General features: G+C 39.2%; 1 protein-coding gene across 4 annotated transcripts in view; it reads left to right on the forward strand.

Moving 5' to 3' along the window:
- Nucleotides 1-14,021, forward strand: part of NTN4 (netrin 4) — a 74,351-nt gene that overhangs the window by 33,936 nt on the left and 26,394 nt on the right. For all 4 annotated transcript variants that reach the window (XM_061639532.1, XM_061639533.1, XM_061639535.1 and 1 more), the window contains exon 3: nt 4,690-4,968. In XM_061639532.1, the coding sequence (XP_061495516.1) occupies nt 4,690-4,968 (279 nt within the window). The remainder of the gene's footprint in view (nt 1-4,689; nt 4,969-14,021) is intronic.

Consider the following 14,021-nt stretch of genomic DNA (forward strand, 5'->3'; position numbering starts at 1 on the left):
GTTAGAGTGGCTGACTGTTAAACCATGCTGGCCACTGGAGCTTTGTCAGTGGAATAGGCAGGGCTGGTTCTAAAGGGCGCCAGGTGGGGCACTGGCCCGAGGGCCCCTGGAGCTACAGGGGCCCCTCTGCTCCCTTTCAGTGATCTGCGGAAGCAGGACAGGAGCTTCCGAGCTGCCCGCCATTCCCCCAGTTCACCTACCTTTCTCTCTGCTGTTTTTTGCAGTTTGCCATCAATCAAGATGGCAGCCGAGGTTTCCCTAAGGGGCTGAAGCCTCTGCCGCCATCTTGGTTGATGGCACGCATGCGTATTACATGTGTGCATTGCTGCCATCAACCGAGATGGTGGCAGAGGCTTCAGTCCCTTAGGGAACCTTGGCCGCCATCTTGATTGATAGCAAACCTGTGCTTGCAGCTGCAAAAAACAGAGAGAAAAGTAGATTAAGTGGGGGGATGGTGGGTGGCTCAAAAGCTGCTGTCCTGCGATCCTTCCTGCGGCTGCTTCCATGGATCGCGGAAGGGAGCGGAGGGGCCCAGGGCAGGCTGATGCCCAAGGGCCCCAGCATGCCTGGGGCCGGCCCTGGGAACAGGAGTCTCCTCTCAGCACCCTTCACAAACTACACTTCTCAGGATTCTTTGGGGGAATCCATGACTGTCTCAAGTGATATAAAGGTCTGGTGTGGGTGTGGCCCCCTGATTAGTCAAGCCAAGCAGCTGTGAGTCTGGTTTTGAGAACACTGACAGTTGGTTCTTACTGAGCATGCTCGACGTTATCATTCAGTTCAATGCAAAATTTCTTAAATTAATTAAAAATTAGCCAGGTATTTTTTTAACTTTTAAACTGCAGAAGATGAAGGTCAGAGTTTGTGGCAAAGTAATAGGATTTCAGTGAACACAGCTGAGTTTTAATTAATTTCAACAAATTATGAGAAGTCTGACAGAAAACAGTCCAAAAGGGATCTGAATTTTTTCTCTCTCTGTTTACACTTTGAACTCTCGATTCTCTCTGACTGTTTTGTGTATGGCCATGAAAATTTAGAGGGTTGTTAAGCAAGTGTTTCTGAGTTCAGGACTATAGGTTTTGTAAGGTTTTGTTTTGAAATGAGCTTATGGGAAGCATCAGAATGGCATGGGGGGTATTTTCAATTTAAAATTGCAGAATGCGAAAAATCCACACTGGCTACGGTATACAGCCACTCTTGTGTCTGTATAATTAACATACAAAATAAACCAACAAATACAGATGTTTAGTGCTGTTCAAATGCTCAGGAGAATCACTGATGGCCCTAGGCCTTTAGTTATAAATAAATATACAGTGATTTACTCTGTATAACTTATCCTATCCCACCCATACTCTGGGTGGGTGACAAGACCTAAAAGACTAAACACATAAAATAATTATAAATAAGGTTTTTCTCTTAAATATTATTTAAAACCCAACAGTTTCAAAATCTCAGTTCATTACTTGTCAACAGTTCCACCAAACAAATACTGCAAATTATTTTAATCTTTTAAAAACTAAGCAGCACAACACAAGGTAGTAAATGCCATTTCACAGTGTTTGTGTTAAGCATTAACTCATGAGCTTCATTTAGAATCTTCAGACAGTCTACAACATTTAAAAAGTTATTGGCATATTCAGTATGCATTATTTCATTTCTGAACATTGTCTTCCTTGAAATTTTGATCAAAGAAATCTAGGATACTATTCTAGTTTATCTTTAATCAAAGGAAGTTAATGTGCTAGTTTTTATTGAAAAGTTTTCAGCCTGCATTTTCCATCACCCCCACAAAAAGGAAATGAATGTCTAGAATTTGGATGCCATTCAAACTTTTTTCTTTCATATCTGAAGGTATCTCATGTTCACAAACTGCTAAAAAGTCATTGTAGTCAGGACTATACAGCACATATCTGAATAAATAGAAAGCGTACGGATGTACACAAGTTGTGGCGCTGGGATTTCCTTGAGTTTGTGTTCATACCTGCCTGACACAGCCTTTTTCCTGTACAAGTATAAAAGGTTTGGTGTGTTATAGAAAGGGAAACTAAATCCATTTGAAGTTTTACTAATTATTTAGATCTTCCATCAAAGGCTCAATACTTTTACTCATGGTAAACACAACTCATGAGCTTTGTCCTCTCATTGCCTTTCCCAACCTAACTTTCCCCCGGCTCTAATTTTAATGGCTCTTTAAAAGGAGGTTATGATACTGACAATGAATAGGTTTCTAACTTCATATACCTACAGATGAATGCTTGGTGGACCAAGTACCACACTCTTACATATGCAAAGACAATGTTTTATTCTGCACTTGTAAAAGCCATAGACATTTTCTAATGCTCTGCTCAGAGGCACTGAGACATCCAATTGTGGTTGTCTCTACCACATTGGCTGCTGCCACATTTGGAATGCTGACAAGGTTCACAAAGCACACTGCTTCCATTCAGTTCAGAAATGTAAATGCTCTAAATCCTTTCCTGCTCTCTTATAACTCCTCCCCACCCTGACTGGCCCCAATCTCTAAGTGAAGTCTGGCAGTTCTGGAAGGGAGCCAGATCTTTGCCAGGACAGAAGCCTGCTAAAAAGTACAGTGGATTAGACATGATGATCCTGGAATCAATACCACAAATCAGTGACAGCCAGAAGATACAAAAGTGAGGTGGTGGAATCAAACACCCAAGTAAACAATTCATCATCCTTAATAAGAGGAAGGGTTTTTGACATTTTCACATCTCTTACTTTTAAAAGAGGATATAAATGATATATCAGGGCTCTCCTGCCCCAAATATGTTGGCTATGCATAATGAAAATAAGAAAATCCTTATTTAATCCTTGCTTAAAGTACTCTTTATTAAAGTACTTGCTTAGTACTTTTGCCAAAATAAAGATGTTAGACTCAAGCTTGCCTGGAGCCATGCTTATCTAAGGAAGAAATCCTTTTCTCTTTCCTGCATTACCTCTGTGTTTGTCAATTTCAGAATTGCTTTGGAATGACATTTTAATATTCATGAGTGATATTATGCCAGCCAGATTTCACCTTAGACCCATTTCTAGTAGCTGCCACTATTATTTTTAGCATGTACCCACCCATCCCCATGGGTAAACTCAAGCGCTCAAGAATTAGATGACACAAGTCTGTGCACTTTTGTTGTTACACTTAGGCAGCTTTCAAACTTGCTATCTGTCCTCTGCATTATAGGAGGGGTTATGTATCCTAGCAATCAGCGAAGGCTCTGGTGCCTGAGAATAATGTATGAGTTAGCAAAACAGCTGTTAAACAAAAGCAAGATTTGTTTAGGAAAACACAGCGTTTTTAAACATATAAAAAGCATACATACAATTACAATCTATGAAGTTAATACTCTAATTTCTTGTAGATGACAAACTGAAATTAGAACTCTGCCCTTTTAAAAGTGTGAAGATATAGCTACCTAGTCCATACGGTAGAAAGGAAAACTCAGCACTGCATCAGGCTTGCAGGATATCATGAGCAGAGGATCCATAAAGCCATCACTTTTGTAAGCCATAGTTCTTTTGAAGGTGGGATGATGTCACAGCCCACTGTGGTTCAAACTGGTCTTGTCAGCAACTACTATTATATATACACAAAACCAAACGCTTTGGTTGTCCCACAAAGGGGAGAAATGATATTGCCACAGCATATTAACAATATCATCAGAGATGATGCCACAATTGTAGAATATGTATGTTCCTGACAACAACATCCCCCTGATGTGTGCCAAGGTTGAAGAGACAGGTGAAAACCCCAAAATGCAATTGGTAACAAATATAGCAAAATGATCTGGCTCTGGCCCCACAATTAAATATTTCCAGGCTTCAAAAGTAAGATTTGTTTAAGTTAATACAGAGCACATGCATATCCAGTTTCATGTGACATATCGGTGGAACTTCACTGGCTCCACCTTCACTGGGGTATCAGTTACCTGATGTCAAATGAACTAGGCCTGTGTACATACCATACATTTGAAGCATATTATTTTCTCCTACGAATCCTAGGAACTGTAGTTCATCCCTCAGAGAGCAACCATTCCCAGCACCCTTAACAAACTACAGTTCTTGGGATGCTTTGGGGGGGGGAATAATGAGCTTTGAATGTATGGTGTATATGCAGCCCGAGTATAGTTGAACATGTTTTAAATAATTAAACACCGCATTTTTTACCTTGAGACTTATCTACATCGTCCTGTTTAGTAGAACAGTAAAATGAATAACTGTTTTATCTTTTTACTGATCTACAGCCCTATGGTTTCATGATCCACCCAAAGAAAAAAATAATAATAAAAGGCAACCTGTCAATATTGTACAGTAAAGTCATAACTAATGAAATGTTCACTTTGTGATAGAATTATACTCCTCCACAGCCTCAAAGATAGAACAGCACACAGTTGGAGTCTTATTACACAGCTTACTACTTGTTTATTCATAGGTGTTTTTACAACAGCACTAGCAGCCTTTCCTCAGGGGCAATCAGGTTCTAAAATCTTCACCTTGCCAAGCGAATTCCAGAAGTCATAGGCTTTTCAGTAAATTAAACTCCAGGAAACTATCCAGAGCTTGCTGTAGTTGTGTTTGATAATTATGCCAATAGATTTCTGTGAACATTTCTTAAGACTCCTGTTGGCATCTCACTTTCTTAATCTCTTACTCTGCCTTGTATATTATTTCCAGGTTATATACCGAGTTCTGTCACCACCTAATTCTGCTGATGACCCTTACAGCCCTGAGGCTCAGGCGCAGTTGAAGATCACTAACCTTCGAGTGCAGCTGCTTAAGCAACAATCCTGCCCTTGCCATAGCAATGACCTGAATGCAAAACCTCCACAATTAACCTACTACGCAGTCTATGATTTTATTGTAAAAGGGAGCTGCTTTTGTAATGGTCATGCAGATCACTGTGTGCCCATCAAAGGATTTAGGCCTGTTAAAGCAGCAGGAGTCTTCCATGTGGTAAGTTTATGTTAGATAGGTCTTGCACAATATCTCAGGTAGGCAGATCAACCCTTCAAAACTAAGGTGAATTGTTGAGCATGGTTCCAATTCCATGGAGCATTAGTTTCCTGCAAGAAATGCCTTCAGGATTTGTCTGCTGAAAGTAAGAGATAATCCAAAATAGGGGGCAGTCAATCTAAGTAATTTCTCATACCTAGGAAGCATTTACCAAACTCATCTAAATTAGACAAAGGTCTGGACTGTTTTAATTTTGAATTAATCTGTGAATATCTACATCATCCAAATTATAATGTTAATTCACAATGTCAAAACAAGCTAAAAATATGGAGATTTTGGCAATCCATTTTAGCTCCTGATTCTGATACAAACTGGTTTCTATGCATTGTCTTTATATATTCTGATCAGTACATGTGCAGCATACCACCCCTCTCACAAGTCTGCTTTCATAGGAACATAGAATTTGGATCAGTAGTGTAGTGGCAAATCCAGGAGTGAAGGGTCCCTTCATAATAGTCACAGCCATGCCCCCTCCCATCTTTTTCTTTCCTGCTGGGTTGAGAATGAGATCCTTATTAATGCCTTCTCCCACAACGACATCCCTAGGAGTCAATAACCATGGTAGGGGAGAGTATTAGCTACTGAGAAGAGTCTTCTTAGAGGTTGACTCACCTCCTTTCACTCTGATTGGCTCCAATCAGCAGGAAATGACAAGGAAGCATGTTAGAAGCCACTTCTCAGTGGCTAACACACTCCCCATTCATGATGATTGGCTCAAAGGATGCTGGAGACATTGGGATCTGCTCACAAAAAAGTATGGGATCTAAACCCCCGAGACCCTGGATGACTATTTTTTATTTATTTTATTTATTTATTTTATTAGATTTTTATACCACCCGACTAGCATTAGCTTTCTGGGCGGTGTACAACAAAATATAAAAATACAAAAACATCTCAAAATCTCATAATAAAATACAGCATAAACATATGTAAAAACAAGAAATCAGAAACAATTACAACAAAATTTAAAACTAAAACAAGTTACATATTAAAACGCCATAGCAAAGAGGAAGGTCTTAACCTGGCGCCGAAAGGACAACAATGTCGGCGCCATACGCACCTCTTCGGGGAGACTGTTCCACAATTCGGGGGCCACCACTGAGAAGGCCCTAGATCTTGTCACCACCCTCCAAGCCTCCCTATGAGACGGAACTCGGAGGAGGGCCTTCGATGTAGAGCGTAGTATACGGGCAGGTTCATATCGGGAGAGGCGTTCCAACAAGTATTGTGGTCCCGCGCCGTATAGGGCTTTATAGGTTAGAACCAACACTTTGAATCTAGCCCAGAAGCATATTGGCAGCCAGTGCAAGCGAGCCAGAACAGGTGTTATGTGTTCCGACCGCCTGGTCCCCGTTATTAATCTGGCCGCCGCATTTTGGACAAGCTGTAGCTTCCGAACTGACTTCAAAGGCAGCCCTACGTAGAGCGCATTGCAGTAATCCAGTCGTGAGGTTACCAGAGCATGTACGACTGATGTTAGGTCCTCCCTGCTCAGATAGGGACGTAGCTGGGCCACCAGCCGAAGCTGGTAGAAAGCATTCCGTGCCACCGATGCCACTTGGGCCTCAAGTGACAGGGAAGGATCTAAAAAGACTCCCAGACTACGAACCCGGTCCTTTAGGGGTAGTACCCCATCCAGGACAGGGTGTATATCCACCATCCGATCAGGGAAGCCGTTCACCAGCAGCATCTCAGTCTTGTCTGGATTGAGCTTCAGTTTGTTAGCTCTCATCCAGTTTTTCTTGACTTTGGCCCTTTGAAGAGGGTTGCAGGATTTAGCAGAGGCGAGGGAGAGACTGATAGATAAGCTGCTTTCAAGGACTAGGGTTATTTTATATAAAATAAAATAAAGTTCTGTTGGTAAGAGTATCTGGTATAAAGCCTGCTCTGTGTTGCACGGCATCTAATTATGCCTATTTTGTACGTCGCTATGCCTATTTTGTACATCGCCAGAGTGGCTGGATAGCCAGCCAGATGGGTGACTAAGAAATTCAATAAATAAAATAAAATAAATAAATCTGCCAAATTATAACTCATTGTGAAAAAGCACACTTTTTCTCTAATGAAATTAACCTTACAGGATGTGTGAAAATGCACAAATATGAAAGCTTGCTAAGATTTGACAAACAAATAGCAAAACCTGTAGCTTTCATAAATGCTTCCTTGGTTGAAATTCTTTCAAACTAGTTGCATAGAAGAGATCTGGTGCCCTGAACCACTGTGCATGTAAAATAAATTGTCATTTATGTTTCCCATCCGTACTTCTGCAAGACTTGTCACACAATGAGAAGGATAGACAAAAACATAGTGTAACAAGTCATAAAAGTCTAGCAAATCAAGCCAAAACCAAAGTTTTAGAATTATGGTAGCGTAATGAGCACAGATTGGGTACTGATCAAGTAATACTGATAGGGCACATGGAGAAGAAGCTTCATCATTTATATAATGGCAGTTCTGTGTCATCTAGAGGCTTTATAACAAAGGGGCATTCCTTCCCCAAAGTATTTTCACGTACAGTAATTTGTGAGAAGAACCAAAGCATTACAAATAACGGAATAGATGAAACAGGAGAAATTGTTACGACTTCTTGTCCAGAAAAAAGAGGAAAAAGTGATAACATATTTCCTTATAGGCACACTCACTGATCATTTTAGCTGTTTGATTCTGATAATAAGTATCTTAACTAAACAAACAAAATTCAAAATCTTCCCCCAAATAGATATAATTTGTAGAGTAGAGTAGGTTCAGTATATTACTAAAATCCCAAACCCCCTTTATATAATCTTGCTTTGGTAAATGTTTACCTGCAGTGCAGTAGCATTTTGTAATTCATTCTGTTGAAGAGTTAGGATAAGAGTTACAATTTTAAAACCATTTGCTAAAGTCTGATAACCTTCTATCATTTTGATATCTTTCCTTATTTAGTTTGTAAAGATTTATACTGTATCAGTATAAATTACTATAACATCTAGTATAATAAAGCTGCAACTGTAATATAGAAGTCAAAAAATTCTGCAATATAAACTATAGTAATCAAAAGGGAAGTGTAAATGGGACACGCATCCTAGCGCATAAGCTGCTAGTTATTTCTCTCTCAGTATAGTACATGCCGGAACATAAGTCAAGGAGTATTTTCTAAAAACCCAGACAATGTGAAAAGAAGTAATTGAATATATTAATTGAGGTACAAAAAGGCAATGGAAGGAAACATGCCCTAGCAACTGTCTTCATGTGTGAAAATCAGTCACTAATTTATCTTACACAAATCAACTTTTGTAACACTGTTTGCCTTGTATAGCATAATGAGTGACATTACCAGAGAGCTGTCAAGCTAAGAAGGAAAGCAGTCTGGAAGTGGAGTAGAATGGAAAGGGCTAATGACAGAATGAAAAATAGTGAGAAAAAACGACTCTGGTTAAATTAACTCACTTGTGTCAATTCACAAAACAGTAAAACATCCTGGGAAATGTGTTCATTTAGCAATGCTTCATAAAGATTCAAAATGGCAATGCTTAAGTAGTATGAGGGTAAATGGAAATTGCTGGAAAATGTTTTATACTCTAGTTCACTCCTCAGAAATGCATTGTGGCTGCAAGTCAAACCAGATCCATGCATACAATCATTCAAAGTGCAGAATTATACTCTATTACAGCAGCAGCTATTTCTTATTAATGCAACTTCTCCAGCTCTTCTGTTCTTCTTTAGCCTCCAAAGCTGCTTTCCCACCTGGCTGTTGGATGCTTGAGAAGTGCTGTGCAAGGTACTTTGACAGGTGGGTGAGACCCCCCCCCTCGTCAACCATCTGACCTGGTAGGCCATAAAAGTTGCCCACCCCTGCTCTAAACCATCAAAATAACCATTTCACAGTGCGGCCAGTAAAATTCCCATGAATTTTCTCTCCTGACTACATAAAGTTGTTAAAGGCAGCTAGCTTTTTTAATTTAAGATATTTATAAACACTTTTAATACATAAAAATCACAATATGTATTTATAGCCTTTCAGCCCTAAAAAGGACCCCTTAAGACAGTTTACAACAATTAAAATCTCACTGAAGTTGAAACTAGAGAGCACTGAAACAAGACAAAATAAAAAAATAAAAAAAGTTCAGACAAAATTAAAATAAATGAACAACTTGATGGAATAAAAATATCTTGGACACCCATCTAATAGGCAAACAAGGAGAAAATCTAATTTCCTTTGGGAGGGAATTCCAGAATTGGGATGCCACCACTGAAAAGGACGTGTCTCACATCCCTGCCAGTAGCACTTTTCTTGGCACCAGAATGCAAAGCAGGGCTTCTGCAGATGCCACAGTTGATAGCCATGTTCATTTCAAAGGAGGCAGATCGTCCTTCAATATCCTATTCCCAGACTGTTTAGAACTTTATAGTACCTTATAAAATAATATAGTAATAATAACAAGTACCTTGAACTGAGCCCTGAATGAAGCGGGGGCCAATGCAATTTCAATAAGATGGATATAAATATGGTCAGAAAAGCCCATACTAGAAATTATTCTGGCTCTGCCATTTCCCACCAGCTGTAGTTTCCAGACGTCAAGGACAATTCCACATAGAATGCATCACAGTAGTCTAATCAGGATATGATTTAGGCAGCAATCCTAATCCCATTTACCTGAGAGTAAACCCCACTGAATTCAACAGGATTACTTATCAGTAGACATGGCTAGGATTGCACTCTAAGTCATGTGTAACAGTGCCCGGATTCTTCAGGAAGGGGCATATTTCCCCCCATCATCTGTTTTTTGTGGGTACAGCCTCTTTATTATTTATTTAGTTATTAATTAATTAAATGTATGTCCTGCCCTTCCTCCCAGGAGGAGCTACTATTCACGCTGATGGAGCAATCAGCCTCAACAGATTGAAAAGGGGAATCAGGCTGTACTCATGAAAACAGCTGGTGGGGGAACCCTTACCTCAAGCATCCTCTGCAAGAAGTGCACTTTCCCTGCAGTGGTTTCAGAGGTGCAGTGTGTTTACCTCAAATATGTCACACAACCAGGAGAGATCTCTTTTGGCAACAAAAAGCTGTAACTTGACAGCCAGGAATCTAGGGGGCTTCTAAGTGATCCTTGATTATCAAATTTGGAGGTGTGGGGGTCAGAACAGAAAGGGTGAGCCATTCCCTGATTATTATTTTTTGAGAAATGGCTTGATGACATATCACAGCCAATCCCATGTGAGCCACAAGCTGCTTACCCAACTCATTTTTTTATGGAATCTCTTAAACGCTTTGTAAAATTGCATTTTTATGCATATAAGATCTGTGGTGTTTTAATTACAAATTAGCTACAAACATCTCATAAGTGTTTGTTTCACCACTCTCCCTGGACCTGCAATGATGATTCCAGGATCATTGCCTCACTTGTTCATACTTTGTATTACACTGGCAACCCATTCAAATAATTCCTACAACTTGCTATTAGGTTTTAATTACCATTTGGCAATCTCTGGCCAGGGAAAGATTTGTCAATGTAATTTGTTACTTTTACAGACCTGGAATTTTGGATTTCTATGATAAAACTATATGATACTGGTCACTTTTCCAAATTGCTTGTAGATTTACATGTAGCTGTTCCAATGAGCTGGTTTGCTGGTTTGTTACTAACCAGCAGACTTATACCAGGTGTGGAAGGTATGTTCTTGTGGTGCTGTAAGCAAACTTTAGGGCCTCCTTTAAGCATGCTCCACAGTCTTAGGTCCTCTGACTCGCCCATTAGATCTTTCTGGTTTTTTTGTTTTTGTTTTTTTGCCTGCTATGCAGTTGAAGAAAGAGCTTTCCCCACTCTTCCATTGCCAGAATTGGATTATTCTGTTTAATGTAAAAATAATATAAAGATTCTGTTTTAATATTTAGGCATGTTTCTAGAGCTAAAACACCAATATAATGCTATCCTTCAGCAACGCTCTCAATCAGAGACTTATACTCTGGGTAAGATTAAAAGCTACACCTGCTGAAATTCACTCTTCTATACAACTATGAAAGGTGCAAGGTACTCTTTGGCATCTGACCACCCTACTGGGTTTCCCTGTTGTTGTTCTCCCACTCATCACTTGCTTTTCTACAGTGCTAGTGAGAGTGACTCAATCCATGCCAGAGACTTGTTTCCTTTTTAAACAATTTTTTATTTAATAGGAGTCGCAACAACCCAACTGTGATCATAGAATCATACAACTAGGAGGGATCAAACAACCATCTATCTGCCAGTTCCCCAAGGATCCTTTTATATAATAAATCCCAAGCAAGAGAGGGTGTTGACAGAACCAATAGCTTAAAGGAACCAAGCCAATTCAGATGCTGCAGGGGAAGTAAAAAATCACTAGGATTACTGTCCAATTTGACCTAGGGAAATTTCTTCTGAATGCTAAATATGGTGTGCAGTCAGACCCAAAAGATTCCACATTATAAAAAACTTCACATGGTATCTCACCAGCAATTTTGTCTGGACAAACAAGGTTGCAGTTTCTTTAAAACCCACTGTAAATATAAAGGGAGGAAATAATACATTCAGCAAAGACTGTGAAAGTTAGCCTGAGCAGTAGCCAATTTGTAACTTTGACAAGAGGCTTTGTTTTTATTATGATCTATCTTTACTTTATAGGTGTCAACACTTCATTAATAAGAGCTTTTTTTCTGGACTTGAAGTACAGATTAGATGTTCAGTGCAGTGCTATTCAGTTTATACGCTTGTTATGTGTGCCATACTAATGGACAAATAATAGGCTAGCTTGCCTACACTGTTTACTCTCCCTGGCTTACTTATATTCTGATAGGAAAACATAATGTATTAATCTGCCACACTGAAATAACTGATACTAAATAAAATTCAGTATACAGATGGAGAAAAAGTACTCTAATATTTATTCAAAATGTAAATCCTCTGACCCCAAAATGAAGATGTTCACCAGAGTCTTATGAAGAGGACAATTAAAGAATGGCATTTTATTACTATATAATAGGAAAAAGCTGAGTATAAGGCTTGGATATTTTGTGGAGAATTATAAAGCTTCCATAAAGCACAAAATGAATGTAGCAAGAGTTGCAGTATAATTTATAAAACAAATGCTTGCAGGTAGAAGTACAGATTATCCACTAACTAGGTAAAAAATAATAGATGGATACTGCTGTTACTATTACAAGTATTCAGAGTGCTTCATATGCATTATCTCCATAAAACTTGCAACAGCCCTGGAGGGCAGACAAGTATCCTCATACGGAAGATAGTGAGCTAAGGCTGAGAGATAGTTGGAATGTGCTGGCTCCTGAAGAGAAGACTGCAGCCACTTAGCTTTTCCACAAACCTGGTATTGTGGTTAAAGGTCTCATCTTCCTAATAATTCCTTAGTATTTTTTTTACTTCTAAAACATCATCTACAGATCTTCAAGTGTCCTTCATGTACATGAATTCCTGAATTTGTTGCATAAACTTACATGCATACAGCTATGAAAACTGGGACCCTCAGGTTCTCTGTACATGGATGACATTTTTGTGGAGCTGGGTACAGAGCATACCTCAGTGATTCCCTCGCCACGCCATGCCATGCCATGCCACCCCCATGTATTCAGTGTAGAAGTCTAAATAGGACTTCTGTTTAGCGTAGATGTTGTGTTATTGATCCAGAGCTGGAATCACTCCACGAGAGTAAGCATTTAATTCAATTTTGGACAATTTTCTATTTGAATTTCCCATACAGTAGTTAGCATGTGGGATTGTTTCCAAATTACTAGTGATATCAGAGGAACATAAATTTAATTTGCTGTCTGCCCTCTATATTTGACCACTTAGTAGCCAAGCAAATTAAAATAATTTTGCATAATAGCTTTACAAGACCATTTTATAAAAATACACACTTTTGGATGGCCTTCATAAATGCTTTCATTAAAAAACACTAGCAGTGCCTTTATCTTGCCTGGAACATTTACTCCCTAAGGACATCTTGAAGGGATACCCTTCAATAGAGGGATACAAAAGCAGAGATTTAATCAAAATATGGAAAAATTATGGTGTACGTGTTTTCTGACCAGCTGCTGAAATATGTTGTTCCAGTAACGGTTGGCTACTCCTCAGACAGCATCTTTACTTCTTATTCTGACCCTGAGCACATAAGATTCCCAGAGCAGCATTTGTTAAGCAGCAGGTCACTTTAGTTTGGTACCTTTACTTTGGTACCAAAATAGAACAGTCAAGCAGGGTATATCCTAAGAATATTAATAAAGAAGGGAACAAGGATGCAATGTGATGGATGAGGGCAGGTATAAAGAATATACTTCTTTATGTATGTATACATGCATTTATACCCTGCCTTTCAATATGATTCAGAAAAGAGCTAAAACAATTATACATAAGGAATATATACAATAGCATAACACTGAAGGTCATACCATAAGTGTTCTTTTGAGGAACAAATGCACAGCTGTTACTTGTTTGTTGTCAGGGTCCAGACTATCTTCTTTTTAGATAGAGTTTCTGATGCAGAAACATTTTCTCAACACTTGAACACTATATTGCTGGGAAGGCACATTTCCCTCCATCTAGCATGGTCATTGCTATGCAGCTACCATGGAGAAGATGATTTCCCAATGGCAAAAAGTGCCTATTTGATGGCTCCCATAGTGTAAATAATGTCCAGCAACACACTGCTACCTCTTCCCACTTTTGCCACTATGGTAAGCTTTTAAAACATATAAGGTCATTTGAAAGAACAGAAAACAGAATCAATACTTTTCTAATCCCTTAATTTAAACCTACGTATCACGCTAGGAAGAGCTGCGGTATCATTATGCCAATGGTAAGATGAAGTGGGGGCATGTGTTTGTTACCATTTAGATAACCCCTCAGATATCAACTTCACTAGTAAGGATTTCAGTTTCAATAGGCTTTGGGGCTGCAGTCTGTTGCTTAGTTGCACATGCCATCTGAAAGGTTTATGTAGTAGGTGCATTGGCATGTTATCTCTGGATATGCCACTAC

Source organism: Rhineura floridana, chromosome 8 (genome assembly GCF_030035675.1).
Source record: "Rhineura floridana isolate rRhiFlo1 chromosome 8, rRhiFlo1.hap2, whole genome shotgun sequence".
Classification (NCBI taxonomy): domain Eukaryota; kingdom Metazoa; phylum Chordata; class Lepidosauria; order Squamata; family Rhineuridae; genus Rhineura; species Rhineura floridana.